Source organism: Pelodiscus sinensis, chromosome 8 (genome assembly GCF_052426305.1).
Source record: "Pelodiscus sinensis isolate ZL-2025 chromosome 8, ASM5242630v1, whole genome shotgun sequence".
Taxonomy (NCBI): Eukaryota; Metazoa; Chordata; order Testudines; family Trionychidae; genus Pelodiscus; species Pelodiscus sinensis.
The window spans coordinates 74,302,178-74,318,458 of record NC_143059.1 but is presented as its reverse complement, the minus strand read 5'-3'; the positions used below and the strand labels follow the sequence as shown (position 1 = coordinate 74,318,458).

General features: G+C 70.1%; 2 protein-coding genes across 3 annotated transcripts; one reads left to right on the top strand and one right to left on the bottom strand.

Annotated features, from left to right (window-relative positions):
* The first annotated feature begins 692 nt into the window (after positions 1-692).
* On the top strand, positions 693-9,590 carry MORN4 (MORN repeat containing 4). Its single transcript, XM_075917764.2, has 5 exons — positions 693-1,058; positions 5,807-5,904; positions 6,718-6,832; positions 7,033-7,142; positions 8,498-9,590. Exons 1-5 carry the CDS (start codon positions 919-921, stop codon positions 8,644-8,646), a joined length of 612 nt encoding a protein of 203 aa, XP_075773879.2. The 5' UTR covers positions 693-918; the 3' UTR covers positions 8,647-9,590.
* A 338-nt stretch (positions 9,591-9,928) lies between these two features.
* On the bottom strand, positions 9,929-14,509 carry HOGA1 (4-hydroxy-2-oxoglutarate aldolase 1). 2 transcript variants are annotated; one of them, XM_089780297.1, is made up of 6 exons: positions 14,194-14,509; positions 13,640-13,767; positions 13,016-13,150; positions 12,425-12,521; positions 12,060-12,193; positions 9,929-10,677 (listed from the first exon to the last, which is right to left on the bottom strand). In XM_089780297.1, exons 1-6 carry the CDS (start codon positions 14,372-14,374, stop codon positions 10,528-10,530), a joined length of 825 nt encoding a protein of 274 aa, XP_089636423.1. In that variant the 5' UTR covers positions 14,375-14,509; the 3' UTR covers positions 9,929-10,527. The 2 variants fall into 2 exon arrangements, with proteins under 2 accessions (XP_089636423.1, XP_089636424.1); XM_089780298.1 differs by lacking the exon at positions 13,016-13,150.
* Positions 14,510-16,281: the final 1,772 nt, after the last annotated feature.

The following is a 16,281-nucleotide window of genomic DNA, read 5'->3' as shown; positions in this document are numbered from 1 at the left end:
GAGCGCTGGCCCCGCCCCCGCCTTCCGCCCCGAGCGCTGGCCCCGCCCCTTCCGCCCCGAGCGCTCTGGCCCCGCCCCCGCCTTCCGCCCCGACCGCGCTGGCCCCGCCCCCGCCTTCCGCTCCGCCCCCGAGCGCGCTGGCCCCGCCCCCGCCTTCCGCCCCGAGCGCTGGCCCCGCCCCCGCCTTCCGCCTCGAGCGCGCTGGCCCCGCCCCCGCCTTCCGCCCCGAGCGCTGGCCCCGCCCCCGCCTTCCGCCCCGAGCGCTCTGGCCACGCCCCCACCCGCCCCCTACCCGGCCCCGCCCAATGAGTGACCTGGCCACGCCCCTCCCCGACAAGAGCTCTGGTCTCACCCTTCCTTTAGCTCCTCCCGCTCATCGCTCTAGCCACGCCCCTCCAAGAATTACTCACAGTGCTAACCACACCCACTGCTGAGTGCTCTAGCCACGCCCCCAGAACCAGTCAGAGCACTAAGGGGGGGAGCTTGCCACAGATCTTCCTGTAACTCCTCCCCCTGCCCGCTTTGGCCACGCCCCCACACCAGTCGCGAGGCCCACTATGCCGGCGCGTCAGAGCTCTGGCTGGGGGCGGGCTGTGAGCAGGCGCCTGGGCGGGGCTGAGGGCAGTCCGGGGTGGGCCAATAGGTGGCAGCAGCGGGGACACGTCACAGGCGCGAGACGGAGGGGAGGATGGGGCGGTGCGCAAAGAGCTACGACAGCAGTGCGGCCGCTGCCCCGCACAAACATGGCCGCCCCGGAATAACGCGGAGCGCCCCGCAAAAACATGGCGGTCGGGGGCGGTCTCTGCCGCGCCCAGCGATGACGCTTCCTGGGTAGAAGCTTTGTCCCGCATAAAGAGAGCAGCCGGTGACAGGCCCTGCGAAACTGGCCAATGGGAAGCCGTGTTGCTACGGGTTGTCATGGTAACAGCCAATGACACGTGGGGATGCAGTCTGGTGTCGCTGCCCAGCTGGGCGGGGCGGGGAAGGGGCAGCCGGGCCCTCAGCGCGCCGGCGGCTGTCCATGGAGACGGGGCCCCCGCGGGGGAGCGCGAGTCCCGGTGAGGGGCCCGGTGTATGGGGCGGGGGGCTCGGGGGTGGGGGGCCCAGGGAGGTGGAGGGGGGTGGGGTACAGGAGTGGGGGCCCAGGGGCGTGGAGGGGGGTGGGGTACAGGTGTGGGGGGCCCAGGGGGTGGAGGGGGGTGGGGTACAGGAGTGGGGGCCCAGGGGGTGGAGGGGGTGGGGTACAGGTGTGGGGGGGCCCAGGGGGTGGAGGGGGGTGGGGTACAGGAGTGGGGGGGTCAGGGAGGTGGAGGAGGGGTGGGGTATAGGAGTGGGGGTGGAGGAGGGGTGGGGTACAGGAGTGGGGGGGTCAGGGGAGGAAAGGTGGGGTACAGGAGTGGGAGGTCAGGGGGTGGAGGAGGGGTGGGGTACAGGAGTGGGGGGTGGAGGAGGGGTGGGGGGAGTGGGGGGGTCAGGGGGGTGGAGGAGGGGTGGGGTACAGGAGTGGGGGGGTCAGGGGGTGGGGTACAGGAGTGGGGGTCAGGGGGGTGGAGGAGGGGTGTGGTACTGGAGTGGGGGGTCAGGGGAGGAAAGGTGGGGTACAGGAGTGGGGAGTCGGGGGGTGGAGGAGGGTTGGGGTACAGGAGTGGGGGGGTCAGGGAGGTGGAGGAGGGGTGGGGTATAGGAGTGGGGGTGGAGGAGGGGTGGGGTACAGGAGTGGGGGGGTCAGCGGAGGAAAGGTGGGGTACAGGAGTGGGAGGTCGGGGGGTGGAGGAGGGGTGGGGTACAGGAGTGGGGGTGGGGTGGGGTACAGGAGTGGGGGTGGAGGAGGGGTGGGGTACAGGAGTGGGGGGGTACAGGAGTGGGGGGGTCAGGGGGTGGGGTACAGGAGTGGGGGTCAGGGGGGTGGAGGAGGGGTGTGGTACTGGAGTGGGGGGTCAGGGGAGGAAAGGTGGGGTACAGGAGTGGGGAGTCGGGGGGTGGAGGAGGGTTGGGGTACTGGAGTGTGAGGTGCAGGGGGTAATTTATGTGGGGTTCACCTGAGTGACCCTTTCCCAGATGCTCATGGGGTGCATTAATTTGCTCCTCTCTGGACTGTCCCGGCAGGGGCATCTTGGGGTTGGTTCCCATGGCGGTGGCTGCTGCTACCTAGCTCCACTCAGTGCTGGAGTCACTGGCTGCTGTGGGGCAGGTTCTGAGGGGGAGCAGGGGCTGCTTGGTCTGCATTGCTGGCCGAGTTCTTGTGCCACTGTCCCTCTTGTGTACCACAGCAGGGAGTGTCTCTGAGGTCAGTTGTAGCAGGTGGAGGGAGTGGGTTGCCCTGGAAGGACTGGTGCGCCCATTAGACCAGGGCTGGAGAACTTTTTTGGGGTTGGGGGCCACTGACCCACAGAAAAATCAGGGGCTGCACACAGGTGAGAAACAAAAACAAAACCCACAAGACTTCACTGACATGGCCTCTGCCTGAGGAGAAAGACCAGACACTCCCCACATGCCCCTCATACACCAGAGCCTAGGGGGTGGAGGCTAGTAGATTTAATGTGCTCCAGCGCCGTGGGGGGGGGGAATGGAGGAAGAGCTGGAGAGCCACCGTGGGCTCCCCAATAGTTGGATGGGGAGCCCTGAGCCTCAGGGGCCACATCTGGCCCCTGGGCCTTAGATTTCCCACCCCGGCATTAGACAGTGGCTGCCACACACACAATGAAAGCTACATGCCACAGAGCAGCTTTTTGACCTGCCATCACACCCCGCGAGCAAGAGCCATGCCCGGCCTGTAAAGGCCCCAGGGAAAGCTGGGGCTGCAGCGCAGCACTTGATGGAATTGCTGCTAGAGAGGCAGGCCCCTCCCTGTGGGAAGCAGGACAATCCGGGCAGCTCAGGTTCTCTCCTCCATGACTTCCTCTCCCCCAGCTTTGGACCACGATGCTGCTGGGTCCGTCCTGCCATGAAGGCAGGGGACTGGACTTGGATTCTCTGAACTTGTGTGATACCTACCACTTGGGTTCTCCGCATGTCCCCACGTTGAACCCATCCTAGGGACTCTCAGGGCCTAGGCTCTCAAGCACGACAGGGGGGCTCTGCCTGCTCCCCCTGCCCAGTCCACGAGCCCCCTCCTCCCAACCGAGCCTCCAGTATCCCTCTCCCGCAGCTTCTCCCCTGGCCTTTGTCTGCTGGCCAGATAACCAGGGTCACCTGGACCCCTCTTCTCCCCTCTCCTGTTTCCCCTGGCTGGGACCAGCGGGGCAGGTCACAGGCTCCTCTCTCTGCAGCCACCCCCTCTGCAGGCAAACCCTTGGAAAACCCAGACAGTCCCCCACTTGGACGCTGGCACATTCCCTCTTCAGGAAGCCAAGTGGCCTTTTGACGTGCGCCATCAGGCCTGCAGGGGCAGCATGTTCGGGGCAGCATGGCTCGTGGGAGCCGCATGCCAGGCTGGCGCTGTGCTGCGCTGCAGCCCCAGCTTTCCCTGGGGCCTTTACAGGCCGAGCATGGCTCTTGCTCGCGGGCTCCAGGGCTGTGTTGGACTAGAGGGCTAGTGGCACTTCCTGTGTCCTGGAATTGTGGTTCGGTGAGACAGGCACGGGGGAGCCACTGCCGAGCTGGGTTGTCTAGGGGACAGTGTCAGGACCCACCCGATGCCTGCCCTTGCCCCTGCAGAGCACTTTGAGCTAGAGCTGGGAGGCGGCTTTGACCCTCAGCCTGGAGGGAGCAGAGCCCAGAGCTCTGGCTAAGCAGCGATCCTGGCCCTCCAAGTGTGGCCCTCTTGGGCTTGATGTGTGTCTATCTGTGGGCTGATGAGACCAAGGGCACAGGCATCAGTGACTCGACCAGCTGCAGGTGCCAGCGCCTGTGGGCCACCCAGCCTGGCCACTGCTACCTGAGGGGCTCCGGTGTGGGCCTCAAGCATTTCCCAGAGTCTGCTCTGATCCCAGAATGGCTCTGCCCAGGATGGGAGCCATAGTCTGTGCCCTCCTGCCCAAGGCCTGAGCAAGCCCTCCCCTCCTCCTGCAGGCAGTCTGGGCGGGAGCCCCAGCAGCAGCCTAAGATACCCCCTTGCTGAGAGAGGCTCAGGGACAGCCAGGGGGTGACTGGGCCCTGAGCCTGCCAGGAGCTAGTGAATCCAGGGAGTGCTCTCCCTCAGCCTGCCGCTGCCTCCAGCCATCTCCCACAACCAGGTCCAGAGGGTTAAGTGACCTGCCATAGCCCTGGCGTGGCCACGGTTAGCCCTGTCCCATGACGCACAGAGTCAAAGTGGCAAATGCAATCTGTGATGCAAGGGCTGAGCCCCCGCAGCCTCCCCCCCAGTGCCAGGCCCTGGCTGCTAACCCCGTGCTGCCCAGCTCCTAGTCAAGTGCACCTTTCCTGGCAGGTGTCTGCCCAGCTGTTAGTCTCCTCTCCAGCATCCGCCCCCCCCCGGCCTTTGAGATACCCCCGGGTTAGCTGCTGACCTCTGAGCCGGTGAGATTCTCCCCAGGGGCGGGAGGAGTCTGGGGTAAGGCTGGAGAACTGATCCGCTGGTAGCTTGGCACGAGCCGGCTCCCAGGGGTGGGTTCTGTGGTCTGGAGCTTAACAGACAGCGGGCAGTCCTGTGGCATCTCAGGCTAGTGCAGGTAGCTCCGGAGCTATGGAAGGGGCTGCGAGTTCCCTCCCGTGCAGCTCAGGACTGTCTGGGGAAGGAGCCAAGCAGCAGTCTCCTGTTACTGGCTTTTAACAAGATTCAGCAGAAATAAGGTTGCCAGGTGTCCAGTTTTGAACCGGACAGTCCAGTATTTGAGCACAGGGCTCTCCCCCCCCCACCCCGGTTCTCTGTCTGCTCAGGGCCTGGACAGGCTCAGGGCTCCCCCCACCCCCTCCCGGGTTTATTGTCTGCTCAGGGCCCAGATAGTCACAGGGATCAACCGTGCAACCTCCCCCCCCCCCCCCCCCCCCCACACACACACACAGCACCTCCAGCGGGTCACTCAGAAATCTGCACTTCTACCTCAGAGCGCCCCCTGCTGGGTGCTATCCCAGCCTCTGGCAGGTCATATTTCCCTTCAACCCCGTGTCCCTTCCCTTCCCCCATACTGTCCTAGGTCAGTGCCCCTGCCCTCTGGGGTCCTCCCCTCCCAGGGAACCCCCAGTCTCCTGTACCCCCCTTGCCTTTGTGACCCACGGCCAAGCATCAGCTAGCCCCTGTCTCAGGGCAACCCATGGCCACTCAGCATTGGCTAGGGGGTGGGCCTGCTACCGTGCCCCTGCTCAGGCAGCCTCCAGCTCCTCTGGCAGCCAGGTCCCTCCTGCTCCCCAGCCAGACCAAGAGTCTCTGTTCCTCTGCCAGGAGCCCGTATTTATACAGGCCCAGCTGGGCCCTGATTGGCTGTCTCTGCTCTGAGCTTTAACCCTTAAAAGGCCAGTGCAGGGCAGATGCCCCATCAGCCCCCCTGCCGGGTTCCCTGTCTGCTCCGAGCCCAGGCAGTCCCAGGGCTCGTCCCCTCTGGCCTGGCTGCAGTATGGATGGGGTGGTGCAGTGTCACCCACCGGCAGGGGCTGTGCCGTGGGGCAGCCCTGCTGGCGGGGCCCTAGTGCCAGGCTCAGAGAGGCGCTGGGGTCAGCTCCAAAGGGATGGGGAAGTGGCGGCGGGTGCTAGGCCTTGGCATGGCGGGGGGAGCCGGAGATGGGGCGCTTTGGGACAGTGACACACAGAATGCAGCCTGGCTGGGGGCAGGCGCTGGAGCAGGGGGCTGGCCAGAGCTCGGCAGCCTCAGCCAGCCACGTGCGTTCTCAGCCCCAGCCTGCTGGGGGTCTCACCTGCCCTCCCTTGCAGGTGCTGTCTCACCCTCCCTGGAGCTGGCACCATGACCTTGACCAAGGGCTCCTTCAGCTACTCCAGCGGGGAGGAGTACTGCGGGGAGTGGAAGGAAGGTGAGCCGGTGCACAGGCAGGGACAGGCCCACAGGTGTAAGGTGCCCGGGGCTGGACTGTCCCACCCTACACTCCCAGGCCCCTGGTGCCAAGCCCTTAAAGAACCAGTAAGCCAGGCTCTCCCCAGAGAGCACCTCCCCTGTCCCCTCATCTGCTCTCGGACGCCTTCGCCTCAGCCCATCACCCCGGGAAAGAGCAGCGTGACCCTGGGAGACCGGCTGCCAGGGAGCCCTGTCCCTGTCGGTGGAGAGCTGGGTCATCTGTCCAGCACAAGCCCCCCTCCCACCCTGTCCCGACTGGCCTCTGCCCCCATTCCCACTTTCCACCTCTTGCAGATGGGCCCTGCCTGGGTGGCTCTGGGGCGCGTGGGGAAAGCAGGCTGCAGCCTGTGCTTGGGGACGTCTGCCTCACGCCCAGCAGGGTCCTCCCGGGACCCCCGTGCTCCCCTCCTCTTCCTTCACCCTCCTGTGTGTGCCTGCTCCATGCCTGGATGGGCCTGAGGGGGAGCTGGTACAAAGTCCTCCTGCCCCACCAGTCCGGGCTGTGACTGTGCAGAGCCGTCTTCCCCCGACCCTGCGGCTCCCTCCTACCTGCCCCGGGCCCCGGCAGGCTGGCAGAGCACCCCAGGCCGGGGTCCTGTTCTTTTGGCTGGAGAGAGGGACCCTCGCACCCCAGCTGTGCAGCGTCCTGGCTGGGAAGAGCCAGGCCAGTGTGAGCCAGGATGGCCCTGGGGTTCCCCGCAGTCTGTGCCTGTCCCTGCCCGGCCGGGTGGGCACCACGCCAGGTGCTGGTGACGCTGCTCTCGTTGCCTAGGCCGCAGGCACGGCATTGGCCAGCTGACGTTTGCGGATGGCGGCACCTACCTGGGTCACTTTGAGAACGGGCTGTTCCACGGCTGCGGAGTCCTCACCTTCTGCGACGGCTCCAGGTGGGTGCGGCGCTCGCTGCCTCTGCGCCTCCCGAGCCGGGGCGCCCGCCTCTCCGTAGGACTGAGGGCAGCTGAGTGGTGCCCGTGCCCCCGGCCGCCCTCCCCCGCCTGCTCCCACGCACCCTTCCCCCCTCGGAGCCCGGCAGCGGGGCGGCCGCCGACGGGAGCAGGCGCCTGAGGCCGGGGCTCTGTCTGCGCAGGTACGAGGGGGAGTTTGTGCAGGGCAAGTTCAACGGCGTAGGGGTCTTCACGCGCTACGACAACATGACCTTCGAGGGCGAGTTCAAGAGCGGCCGAGTGGACGGCTTCGGTGAGTCCCAGGCCGCCCCGGGAGCACGGCCCAGCCGGACCCGTCGTCTGGGCAGAGCCGAGCGGGCAGCCCCGCTCTCCCGCACAGCCCCGGCCCACCCCCTACCCCGCTCCCAGACCCTGCCACCCCTCCGCCCGGCTCCCAGACCCTGCCGCTCCCAGACCCTGCCACCCCTCCGCCCGGCTCCCAGACCCTGCCGCTCCCAGACCCTGCCACCCCTCCGCCCGGCTCCCAGACCCTGCCACCCCTCCGCCCCACTCCCAGACCCTGCCGCTCCCAGACCCTGCCACCCCTCCGCCCGGCTCCCAGACCCTGCCACCCCTCCGCCCCACTCCCAGACCCTGCCGCTCCCAGTCCCTGCCACCCCTCCGCCCGGCTCCCAGACCCTGCCACCCCTCCGCCCCACTCCCAGACCCTGCCGCTCCCAGACCCTGCCACCCCTCCGCCCCACTCCCAGACCCTGCCGCTCCCAGACCCTGCCACCCCTCCGCCCGGCTCCCAGACCCTGCCGCTCCCAGTCCCTGCCACCCCTCCGCCCCGCCCCCCCCACACCCAGCCCCCTCCCACCCTGCCCCCCTCCCACCCCCCCTCCCAGACCCTGCCCCCCCCGCCCGGCTCCCAGACCCTGCCACCCCTCCGCCCGGCTCCCAGACCCTGCCACCCCTCCGCCCCACTCCCAGATCCTGCCGCTCCCAGACCCTGCCACCCCTCCGCCCCGCTCCCAGACCCTGCCGCTCCCAGACCCTGCCACCCCTCCGCCCGGCTCCCAGACCCTGCCGCTCCCAGTCCCTGCCACCCTCCGCCCGGCTCCCAGACCCTGCCACCCCTCCGCCCCACTCCCACACCCTGCCGCTCCCAGACCCTGCCACCCCTCCGCCCCACTCCCAGACCCTGCCACCCCTCCGCCCCACTCCCAGACCCTGCCACCCCTCCGCCCCGCTCCCAGACCCGGCCCCCCTGTCCCGCTCCCAGACCCTGCCACCCCTCCGCCCTGCTCCCAGACCCTGCCACCCCTCCGCCCTGCTCCCAGACCCTGCCCCCCCCACCCCGCTCCCAGCCCCCGGCCCCCCTGCCCCGGCCCCCCTGCCCCGCACAGCCCTCCCCCCCCCTCCCCCCACCCCGCTCCCAGCCCCGGCCCCCCTGCCCCGACCCTGCCCCCCCCCCCCGCTTCCAGAGCCCCTCCGGCCCACTCCCATATCCTACCCGCTCTCCCCCCCCCCCCCGCTTCCAGAGCCCCTCCGGCCCACTCCCATATCCTACTGTGCCATTCCCCGGCCCACTCCCAGACCCTGCTGCCCTGCTCTCCCCCTGCCTCAGTTCCCTTCCCCGTGACTCCTTGCTCTTCCCTTCCCCAGGTCTCCTGACCTTCCCTGACGGCTCCCACGGGGTGCCCCGCAGTGAGGGCTTCTTTGAGAACAACAAGCTGCTGCGGCGGGAGAAGTGCCCTGCCGTGATCCAGAGGGCTCAAAGTGCCTCCAAGTCTGCACACAGCCTGCCGGTGTGACCACGGGACTCCGCCCCTCAGCCGCTGGCCGGCCTGGCATACGAGCCTGTGGGGCAGGAGCTGCAGTGCCAGCCTGGCCAGGCCATGGGATGCTCCGAGAGCAGGGCCCATTGGCACAGCCTGCCTGCCTGCTCGGCTCCAGAACGGTCTCCCACTGCCCATGCCCCAGAGCCAGGGCTCCAGCTGCTGCGCCGCCTTGGGGCCAGTGGTGCTGAAGGGGCCCATCCAGACCCCCTGGCACAGCCTCTGGGGCCAGCCTTGTTGCTGGGCTGCGTGGGGCAGTGGAGGGGGCGATCTGCCAGGGCCTTGGCACCCATGGCCCAGGAGGGAGGCAGCTTGAAGCTGCTGCAGCGCCCGAGCTCAGCAGGACCAGTGCCTCTCCCTGGCGGGGCCTTGGCAGGGAGCTGGTATCTCCCTGCCCCTTCTGACGCTGGGGTCAGGGCAAGGCCTTCCTCGTTCTGCGTCCCCTGGGCTCCTCCCAGACGGGCCCTGGGCAGCGAGGGGGCTGTCTGGTTGCTCTCGCCTGCCCCAGTGCCTTGGGCCAGGGCCCCACGGCCCAGAGACAGCCTGGCTGTGAGTGCTGCCTAGCCCCAGCCAGGAGCCACCCCCTGGGGTCCCCTTGCCCGTCTCGGCCTCCCCCTCCTTGCTGTGCTGCCAGGCGGCGCTGGGGGCTGGGTGTGCTGCCGCTGCCCTTTCACTCGCCGGGCTGCCGGGCGGGGGGAGCGGGCAGCAGAGCGGTGCCGGGCGGGGGGCAGCAGCCGGGACTGGGGCCCGCAGAGTGCCTCGCCGGGGCCTGCTTGTCGCGGGTCGGTTCTCTGCGGGAGCCCGGGGGCAGTCTCCTTGCCAGGCAGGGCGCGTGGGAACCGTTCTGTCTGCGTCGCCGGCACCTCGTGCCTTGCTGTGCCTGCACCGCGCCTCAGCAAATAAACCCTTCCCAAACCCGCCCCGCAGGCTGGGTGCTGTGTGGGGAGCTGCGGGGCAGGGGCCTCGCCCGGGGCCCAAATCCAGCCCCTGCCCCAGAGGAGCCAGGAAGGAAGGCGCTCGAGGCCCAGCCAGGAGCTCTGCCCCCATCCCCGCCCGGGTGGCGTGTGCCTGGGCCCGTTAGCAGAGTGGCGGAGGGCCTGGCGTCCCGGGCCCTGAAGCCCCTTTCGGAGGCGCTGGCCTTGGCAGCTCTGGAGGCCCCCACTGGCTGGGGATGGGCGCTGCTCAGACTAAAGCCCCGTGTGCCAGGCCTGCGTGGGCGCCCTGTCCCTTGACTGTGCCCAGGGAGAGGAGACGGGCGCAGTGCGGAACTGGGGTTTATTGACCGTGAGGGGGCGCGGCTGGGTGCCAGCGGGCACAGGGCTGCCCGGCTCCTGCCCTGGCCAGGTCCCAGCTGCCCCGTGGGCTCTGCTGGGGGGCACAGGCTGCGGGTGTCCTGGGGCTGCCCGAGGATGCCACGGAGCCAGCCCGTGGAGTAAGCAGGGACCGGGGAGCCGCTGCAGCAGCCTTCAGCTCCGGCAACTTGCAGGGGGCAGCAGCTGGTGGCTTTCCCCTGGCAGCCAGAGCCAGAGCCAGGGCTAGCTGCGCCCCCTGCGTCAGGCTAACTGGCACCCCAGCTTGCGGGGCACGGCTCCCCCAGGGGCGCCTGCAGCCTGGAGCTTGTGAGAGCAGAACCGTGCTGCCAAGGGTCAAAGGGCATTTCCTTCCTGGCCAGCCCCTGGGTCTTGGCACCGGTCGCCGGGCCTGTCCCCGAGCCTGGTGCCCCTGTGGGGACGTGACGGGGCTGCAGGGACCCAGGGATCCACCCCATTGCTGCTCTGCCCAGCCGCAAGGAGCGTGGGGGGGGGGGGGGGGCTGGCACTGGCTGCACCCTGCCCTGGGGAGGAGGTGGGGGCCCCTTCACAGCCAGCCATTGGCGCTGAAGTCTCGGCGCAGCTCCTGCACCTGGGCCTCGCTCAGCGGGCGCAAGGGGGCTCGGCAGGGGCCGCCGTGGAACCCGAACCACTCCATGGCCTGCTTCAGCCCCGGGATCCCAAACTTGCGGGTGACCTGCGGAAGCCAGAGCCGCCGTGAGGGCCTGGGCTGCCCCCCCCCCAGCCCCTCTTCCCGCTCCTCACCGCCCCGTGCCCCCTGCCGGTGCCCCTCGCTGCCGACCCACACCCCCTGCCGGTGCCCCCAGCCCGGCCCTCCCGGGGCCCAGCCCCGGCCCTGCCCCCCTCCTCCCTCCCCGGCCCCTCCTCCCGCCCTGCCCCTGCCCCTGCCGGTGCCCCTCACCCCCGCCCCCCCCTGCCCCTCCAGCCCTGCCCCCGCCCCGTGCCCCCTCCCGGTGCCCCTCGCTGCCGACCCACACCCCCTGCCAGCCCCGCCCCCCCGCCCGGCCCTGCCAGTGCCCCTCGCTCCCGACCCACACCCCCTGCCGGTGCCCCCAGCCCAGCCCTGACGGTGGCCCCTCGCTCCCGACCCACACCCCCTGCCAGCCCCGCCCCTCTCAGCCCTGCCGGTGCCCCTCACTCCCGACCCACACCCCCTGCTGGTGGCCCCCAGCCCGGCCCTCCCGGTGCCCCTCGCTGCCGACCCACACCCCCTGCCGGTGCCCCTCACTCCCGACCCACACCCCCTGCTGGTGGCCCCCAGCCCGGCCCTCCCGGTGCCCCTCGCTGCCGACCCACACCCCCTGCTGGTGCCCCCAGCCCAGCCCTGACGGTGGCCCCTCACTCCCGACCCACACCCCTGCCAGCCCCGCCCCTCTCAGCCCTGCCGGTGCCCCTCGCTCCCGACCCACACCCCCTGCCAGCCCCGCCCCTCTCAGCCCTACCGGTGCCCCTCGCTCCCGACCCACACCCCCTGCCGGTGCCCCCAGCCCAGCCCTGACGGTGCCCCTCGCTCCCGACCCACACCCCCTGCCGGTGCCCCCAGCCCAGCCCTGCCGGTGGCCCCTCACTCCCGACCCACAGCCCTGCCCCTGCCCCTCCCCGCCCCTGCCTCCCCCCCCAGCCCTCCCGGTGCCCCTCGCTCCCGACCCACACCCCCTGCCAGCCCCGCCCCTCTCAGCCCTGACGGTGCCCCTCGCTCCCGACCCACACCCCCTGCCGGTGCCCCCCCCCAGCCCTGCCGGTGCCCCTCGCTCCCGACCCACACCCCCTGCCAGCCCTGCCCCTCTCAGCCCTGCTGGTGCCCCCCGCTCCCGACCCACACCCGCTGCCGGTGCCCCCCCCCCCCAGCCCGGCCCTCCCAGTGCCCCTCGCTCCCGACCCACACCCCCTGCCAGCCCTGCCCCTTTCAGCCCTGCCGGTGCCCCTCGCTCCCGACCCACACCCCCTGCCGGTGCCCCCCCCCCCCAGCCCGGCCCTCCCGGTGCCCCTCGCTCCCGACCCTAGCTGCCCTGCCCGGACTGTGCCCTGCACCCCCATGGCAGCGAGCGCCGCTCTTACCGCCGCGTTGGGCTCAATGAGCCGGAGCTGCAAGTCCCGGGCCTCTTGCCAGCGTCCCTCCTGGCACAGGCGCTCCAGCTGGCAGAGGGGGGCTGCCAGGACATTAGCGAGAGCACAGATGCCCCCACAGGCACCTGGGAGCAGAGCACACAAGGCAGCTTAATGTCCTGCCCCCTGTGCCCTCATCCTGCACCCCGGCACCCTACTCCCATCCTCCCAGTGCCCCCACAGCCTGCAGCACCCCAACCCCACCTCAGCCCCTCGACCCTGCCCAGCTGCTGCAGCCACCCCCTCCCACGCCCCCCCGCAGCCCCAAGGACCCCAGCAGGGCCCAGGTGTCACACGCCAGAGGAGCGGGCCCCTACCTACGGCGTAGCCAGCCAGCAGGAAGCCGGCTGATCCCACCAGTACCTGGAACTGCTCTGCCCGCGTCTTGTGGACAATCAGGCCCAGGCGGGTGATCTGAGGAGACACAGAGCGTCCTGCACAGCCCAGGCCCCGGGGCCCCAAGCACTCATGGTGGAGCTCAGCTGAGGGCTCCCCGGGGCCAGCGCCACTATACGCTTTAGAGTAGGCCCTACACAAACAACCCGCCTGCAGCGAGGAGGTCGCCCCCAGAGCAGCGCCGGGGCTGGTGCTCGGGTGCGGGGGAGCCAGGACTCCTGGTTTCTTGGTGCTGAGGTGAGGTCTTTCCCTGCACTGTTCTGTGCCTCAGTTTCCCTACCTGACTGCTGGGGTTGGTGGCCCTGGACCCTGCTGAGGACAGTCACACTGGCCACAGAGGCAGGGAGGTGGAAGTGGGGGGTAGGGGTGATGGGGGCTGTAGCCCACCAATGTGGAGCAGGCGCAAGGTCTCACCACAGCCCCGCCCTGCCCCACTCTCCAGGTGAGCCCCTGGCCCAGCTGGGGGGGTAAAGGCCTCTGGATTCCCCTCCCCCGCGCAGGGCCCCACTCACATCCCCCCCGCTGTCCTTGAGGCCCACGATGTTGGGGTGCTGCGCCAGGGTGAGGACCGCCTCGGGGGGCAGCTCCAGGCCGGTGTTGGCTGGGACACTGTACAGCACCACGGGGATGGGCGAGGCATCAGCCACCTGCGGACACAGAACAGGGCGCTGGGCACCCCCTGCCCGCCTATAACCAATGGCCAGGCTGGTTCCTGTAGGGCCTACATAAACAACGGGGCTGACTTTCACTCTCTCGGCTCTAGCCCTTCCCCCAGCCCCTGGGGCTTTGCTGGAGCTGCCCCCCCACCCCAGAGCCACTGGGCTCTTTGCTACCCCTCCCCACCAAGAGGCTGCTGGTGGCTGAGGGGAGAGCTCCGATTGGACGTTTAAGCCCCAGGGGGCGGGACTGTGGGACAGGCAGCCAACCAGACAGCTTGAATTCCCTAGGGGCAAGAACTTCAAGGCCCACCTGAAATTCCCTCCTTGCAAAACACTTGGGAAGTTGGCGGTGCTCCCCTCCCCCATCCCGGAGGAGGGCCCTGCCCTCATGCTGGCCCCTCCCCCTCACAAGCCCCGCCCCTTCTCCAGGACTCCGCCCCCAGCGTCACGGCTCGTGGCCGGGGGCTCTGCCCGTACCTGGCTGTAGTGGTGGATCAGGGCTGGGGCGGTCATCGCACCCCGGTAGTAGCAGGGGGTGACCACCAGGGCGGCGTCGGCGCCCGCCTCGGCCATGCTGCCGGTCAGCGCAATGGTGGCCTGCGTGGCTGGGGAGGGCGAGGGGGAGGTCAGTGTGGGGCCCCCGCCAGCCCCACGGCGAGCCATGGGTGCGGGGCAGGGCAGGGGGCAGGAGGATGGGGGGGTTGGGGCCCAGGCACGGGGGGGCAGGAGGATGGGGAGGTTGGGGCCCAGGCGGGGGGCAGGAGGATGGGGACGTCGGGGCCCAGGCAGGGGGCAGGAGGATGGGGGGGTTGGGGCCCAGGCAGGAGGCAGGAGGATGGTGGGGGCAGGGCCCAGGCATAGGGGGGAAGGAGGATGGGGGGGTGGACCCCAGGCCCGGGGGAGGAAGGGGCAGGGGCCCTGGAAAGATCCCCAAGGCCACCAGCACGCCATCCCGCAGGGCCCTGGGCGGGGGAAGGGAGTTATGGGGCAGGCCCTCTGGCCATGGTACCCGCCCCCACGCCCCCGCTCACATTCGCAGCCCGAGCCGGCCAGCAGCAGCTTGTCCCTGGGCAGGGCCTGGCGCACGCGGCTCACCACGGCCAGCCGCTCCTGGGGCGTCAGGTAGGGGCACTCGCCGCTGGAGCCCTGCACCACAAACCCTGCAAGAGGCGCACACGGCTGGGGTGGGGTCCTGCCCAGGGCGGGTTCCATGGAGGGTGGTACCCGGCCCTGGGAGCATCCGTCCTTCTCCCTGGGGGCGGAGGGGGCGGGATGCCTGTGCCCTCCATGGGGCCTTTCCCCAAGGGTCCTGCCAGGGCAGGTGAACCCGGGCACCAGTGGTCTACAAATCCCCCTCCCCCAAGCTGCAGGCCAGGCTGGTGACAGCCCCCCCCCCCCGGCCTCTCCCAGCTGCCAGACTGCATCTAGCCCTGCCCACACCAGCCCTGGCCCCGCCTCCCGACCGCCAAGGGCTGGGCTCTGCCTACAGCCCTGACCCCCAGCCAGTCCCCAGGCCCCCTTGGCTCCGTCCGGCTTCACCCGCTGCTCCAGCACCAGCCTGACTGCAGGGCACGGGCCAGCCCCTCGGGCGCTCGACGGAGCCCGGTGCACTGTCGGGCGCCACAGGCTCCCTGGCCACCCTAAGGGCTGTGACCATCGCGGGCCCTGCCCTGCAGACCCACCGAGGCAAGGGGCCCAGCCGGGGGCAGTGGCTGGCCCACGGTCGCCCACGCGCAGTGGCAGAGCTGGGAGGAGGCACTGGAGGGCCCAGCGGTACCAGAGCACACGGCCTCCTCCGCCCCCGCCCCCTGCTCCGCCTTCCATCACCCGCACAAATCGCCCCACGCAGGGATGCTCGCAAAGCGTTTATTGCCCCCGGCTGGGCACTGCGGCTCGCCGCTGCCCTCACGGGCGCCCGTGCTCTGGAGCTCGTGGGCGTGCCTGGGGCGAGGAGCTGGCACCGGGTGGGTGCTGGGTAGGGGGGCACTGCCCTTGGCTGCCTCCGCCACTCGCTCCTTGCCCTGCTGGGACGCTGGCCGCGGGTCCGACGAGCGACTGCCCGGCCCTCCTTGCTGCCATGCCCGTGCAGGGGGTAGGGGCCCGTCAGGGAGGGGGCGCCCGCAGGGCAGAGCCTGCCACAGGCCCCTGGGCCAGCCTGGAGTGGATGGGGTAGGTGGCAGCAGCCGTGGTACTGCCTCGCTGGATGAGGGCGTGGGCCCGCAGCCTGGCGCTCACTGCCTCCGTGCCCAGGAGCGTGCCAGGGGCGGCCTGGCAACTGAGGTGGCAGGAGACGGCACGCAGCAGCAGGGCCTCGGTCAGCGCCTCCTCGGGGCTTCGGTGTCCCGGCTCTGCTCCGTGATGCTGCCCTGGTCCCTGTCCTCCAGGTGCTGCCAGGCCCTCCAGTGCTCCGTGGGCCTCTCCTCTACCCCCGCTGCCTCACTCTCCTCAGGGAAGCAGCTGTAGTATGACCTGATCCAGTGTGGAGCCAGAGCCAGCGCTGGAGCTGGAGATGGTGCTGGAGCCAGAGCCCATCCTGGAGCCAGTGCCGGAGATGGTGCTGGAGCCGGAGCCAGTGCTGGAGCCAATGCCGGAGATGGTGCTGGAGCCAGAGCCCATGCTGGAGCTGGAGATGGTGCTGGAGCCAGAGCCCGTGCTGGAGCTGGAGATGGTGCTGGAGCCAGAGCCTGGAGCTGGAGATGGTGCTGGAGCCAGAGCCCGTGCTGGAGCTGGAGATGGTGCTGGAGCCAGAGCCCATGCTGGAGCCAGTGCCGGAGATGGTGCTGGAGTCGGAGCCAGTGCTGGAGCCGGAGCCGGAGCCGGAGCCAGTGCTGGGCCACCCCCTGCAGAGCCCCTCCTCCACCTCCACAGTAGCAGGGTGCCAGCCCCCAGCAGCAGGGCGGCCCCCAGTGCCAGGGCCACCTTCCAGTAGCACGAGGGCCTGGCCGAGCCCATGGCTCTGGTCAGGGCATGGTGAGAGCCGGGGCCGGGGCTCATGGGACAGCAGAGCCATAGCCCAGCCCCCGCCCTGGCAGCGCCCGGGTCACCAGTGAGGGGTCATTGTGAGGGAAGCACCGGGCCTGCCTGCTGCTCTCAGGGCCAGGGAGCGCCTGGGCCCAGCA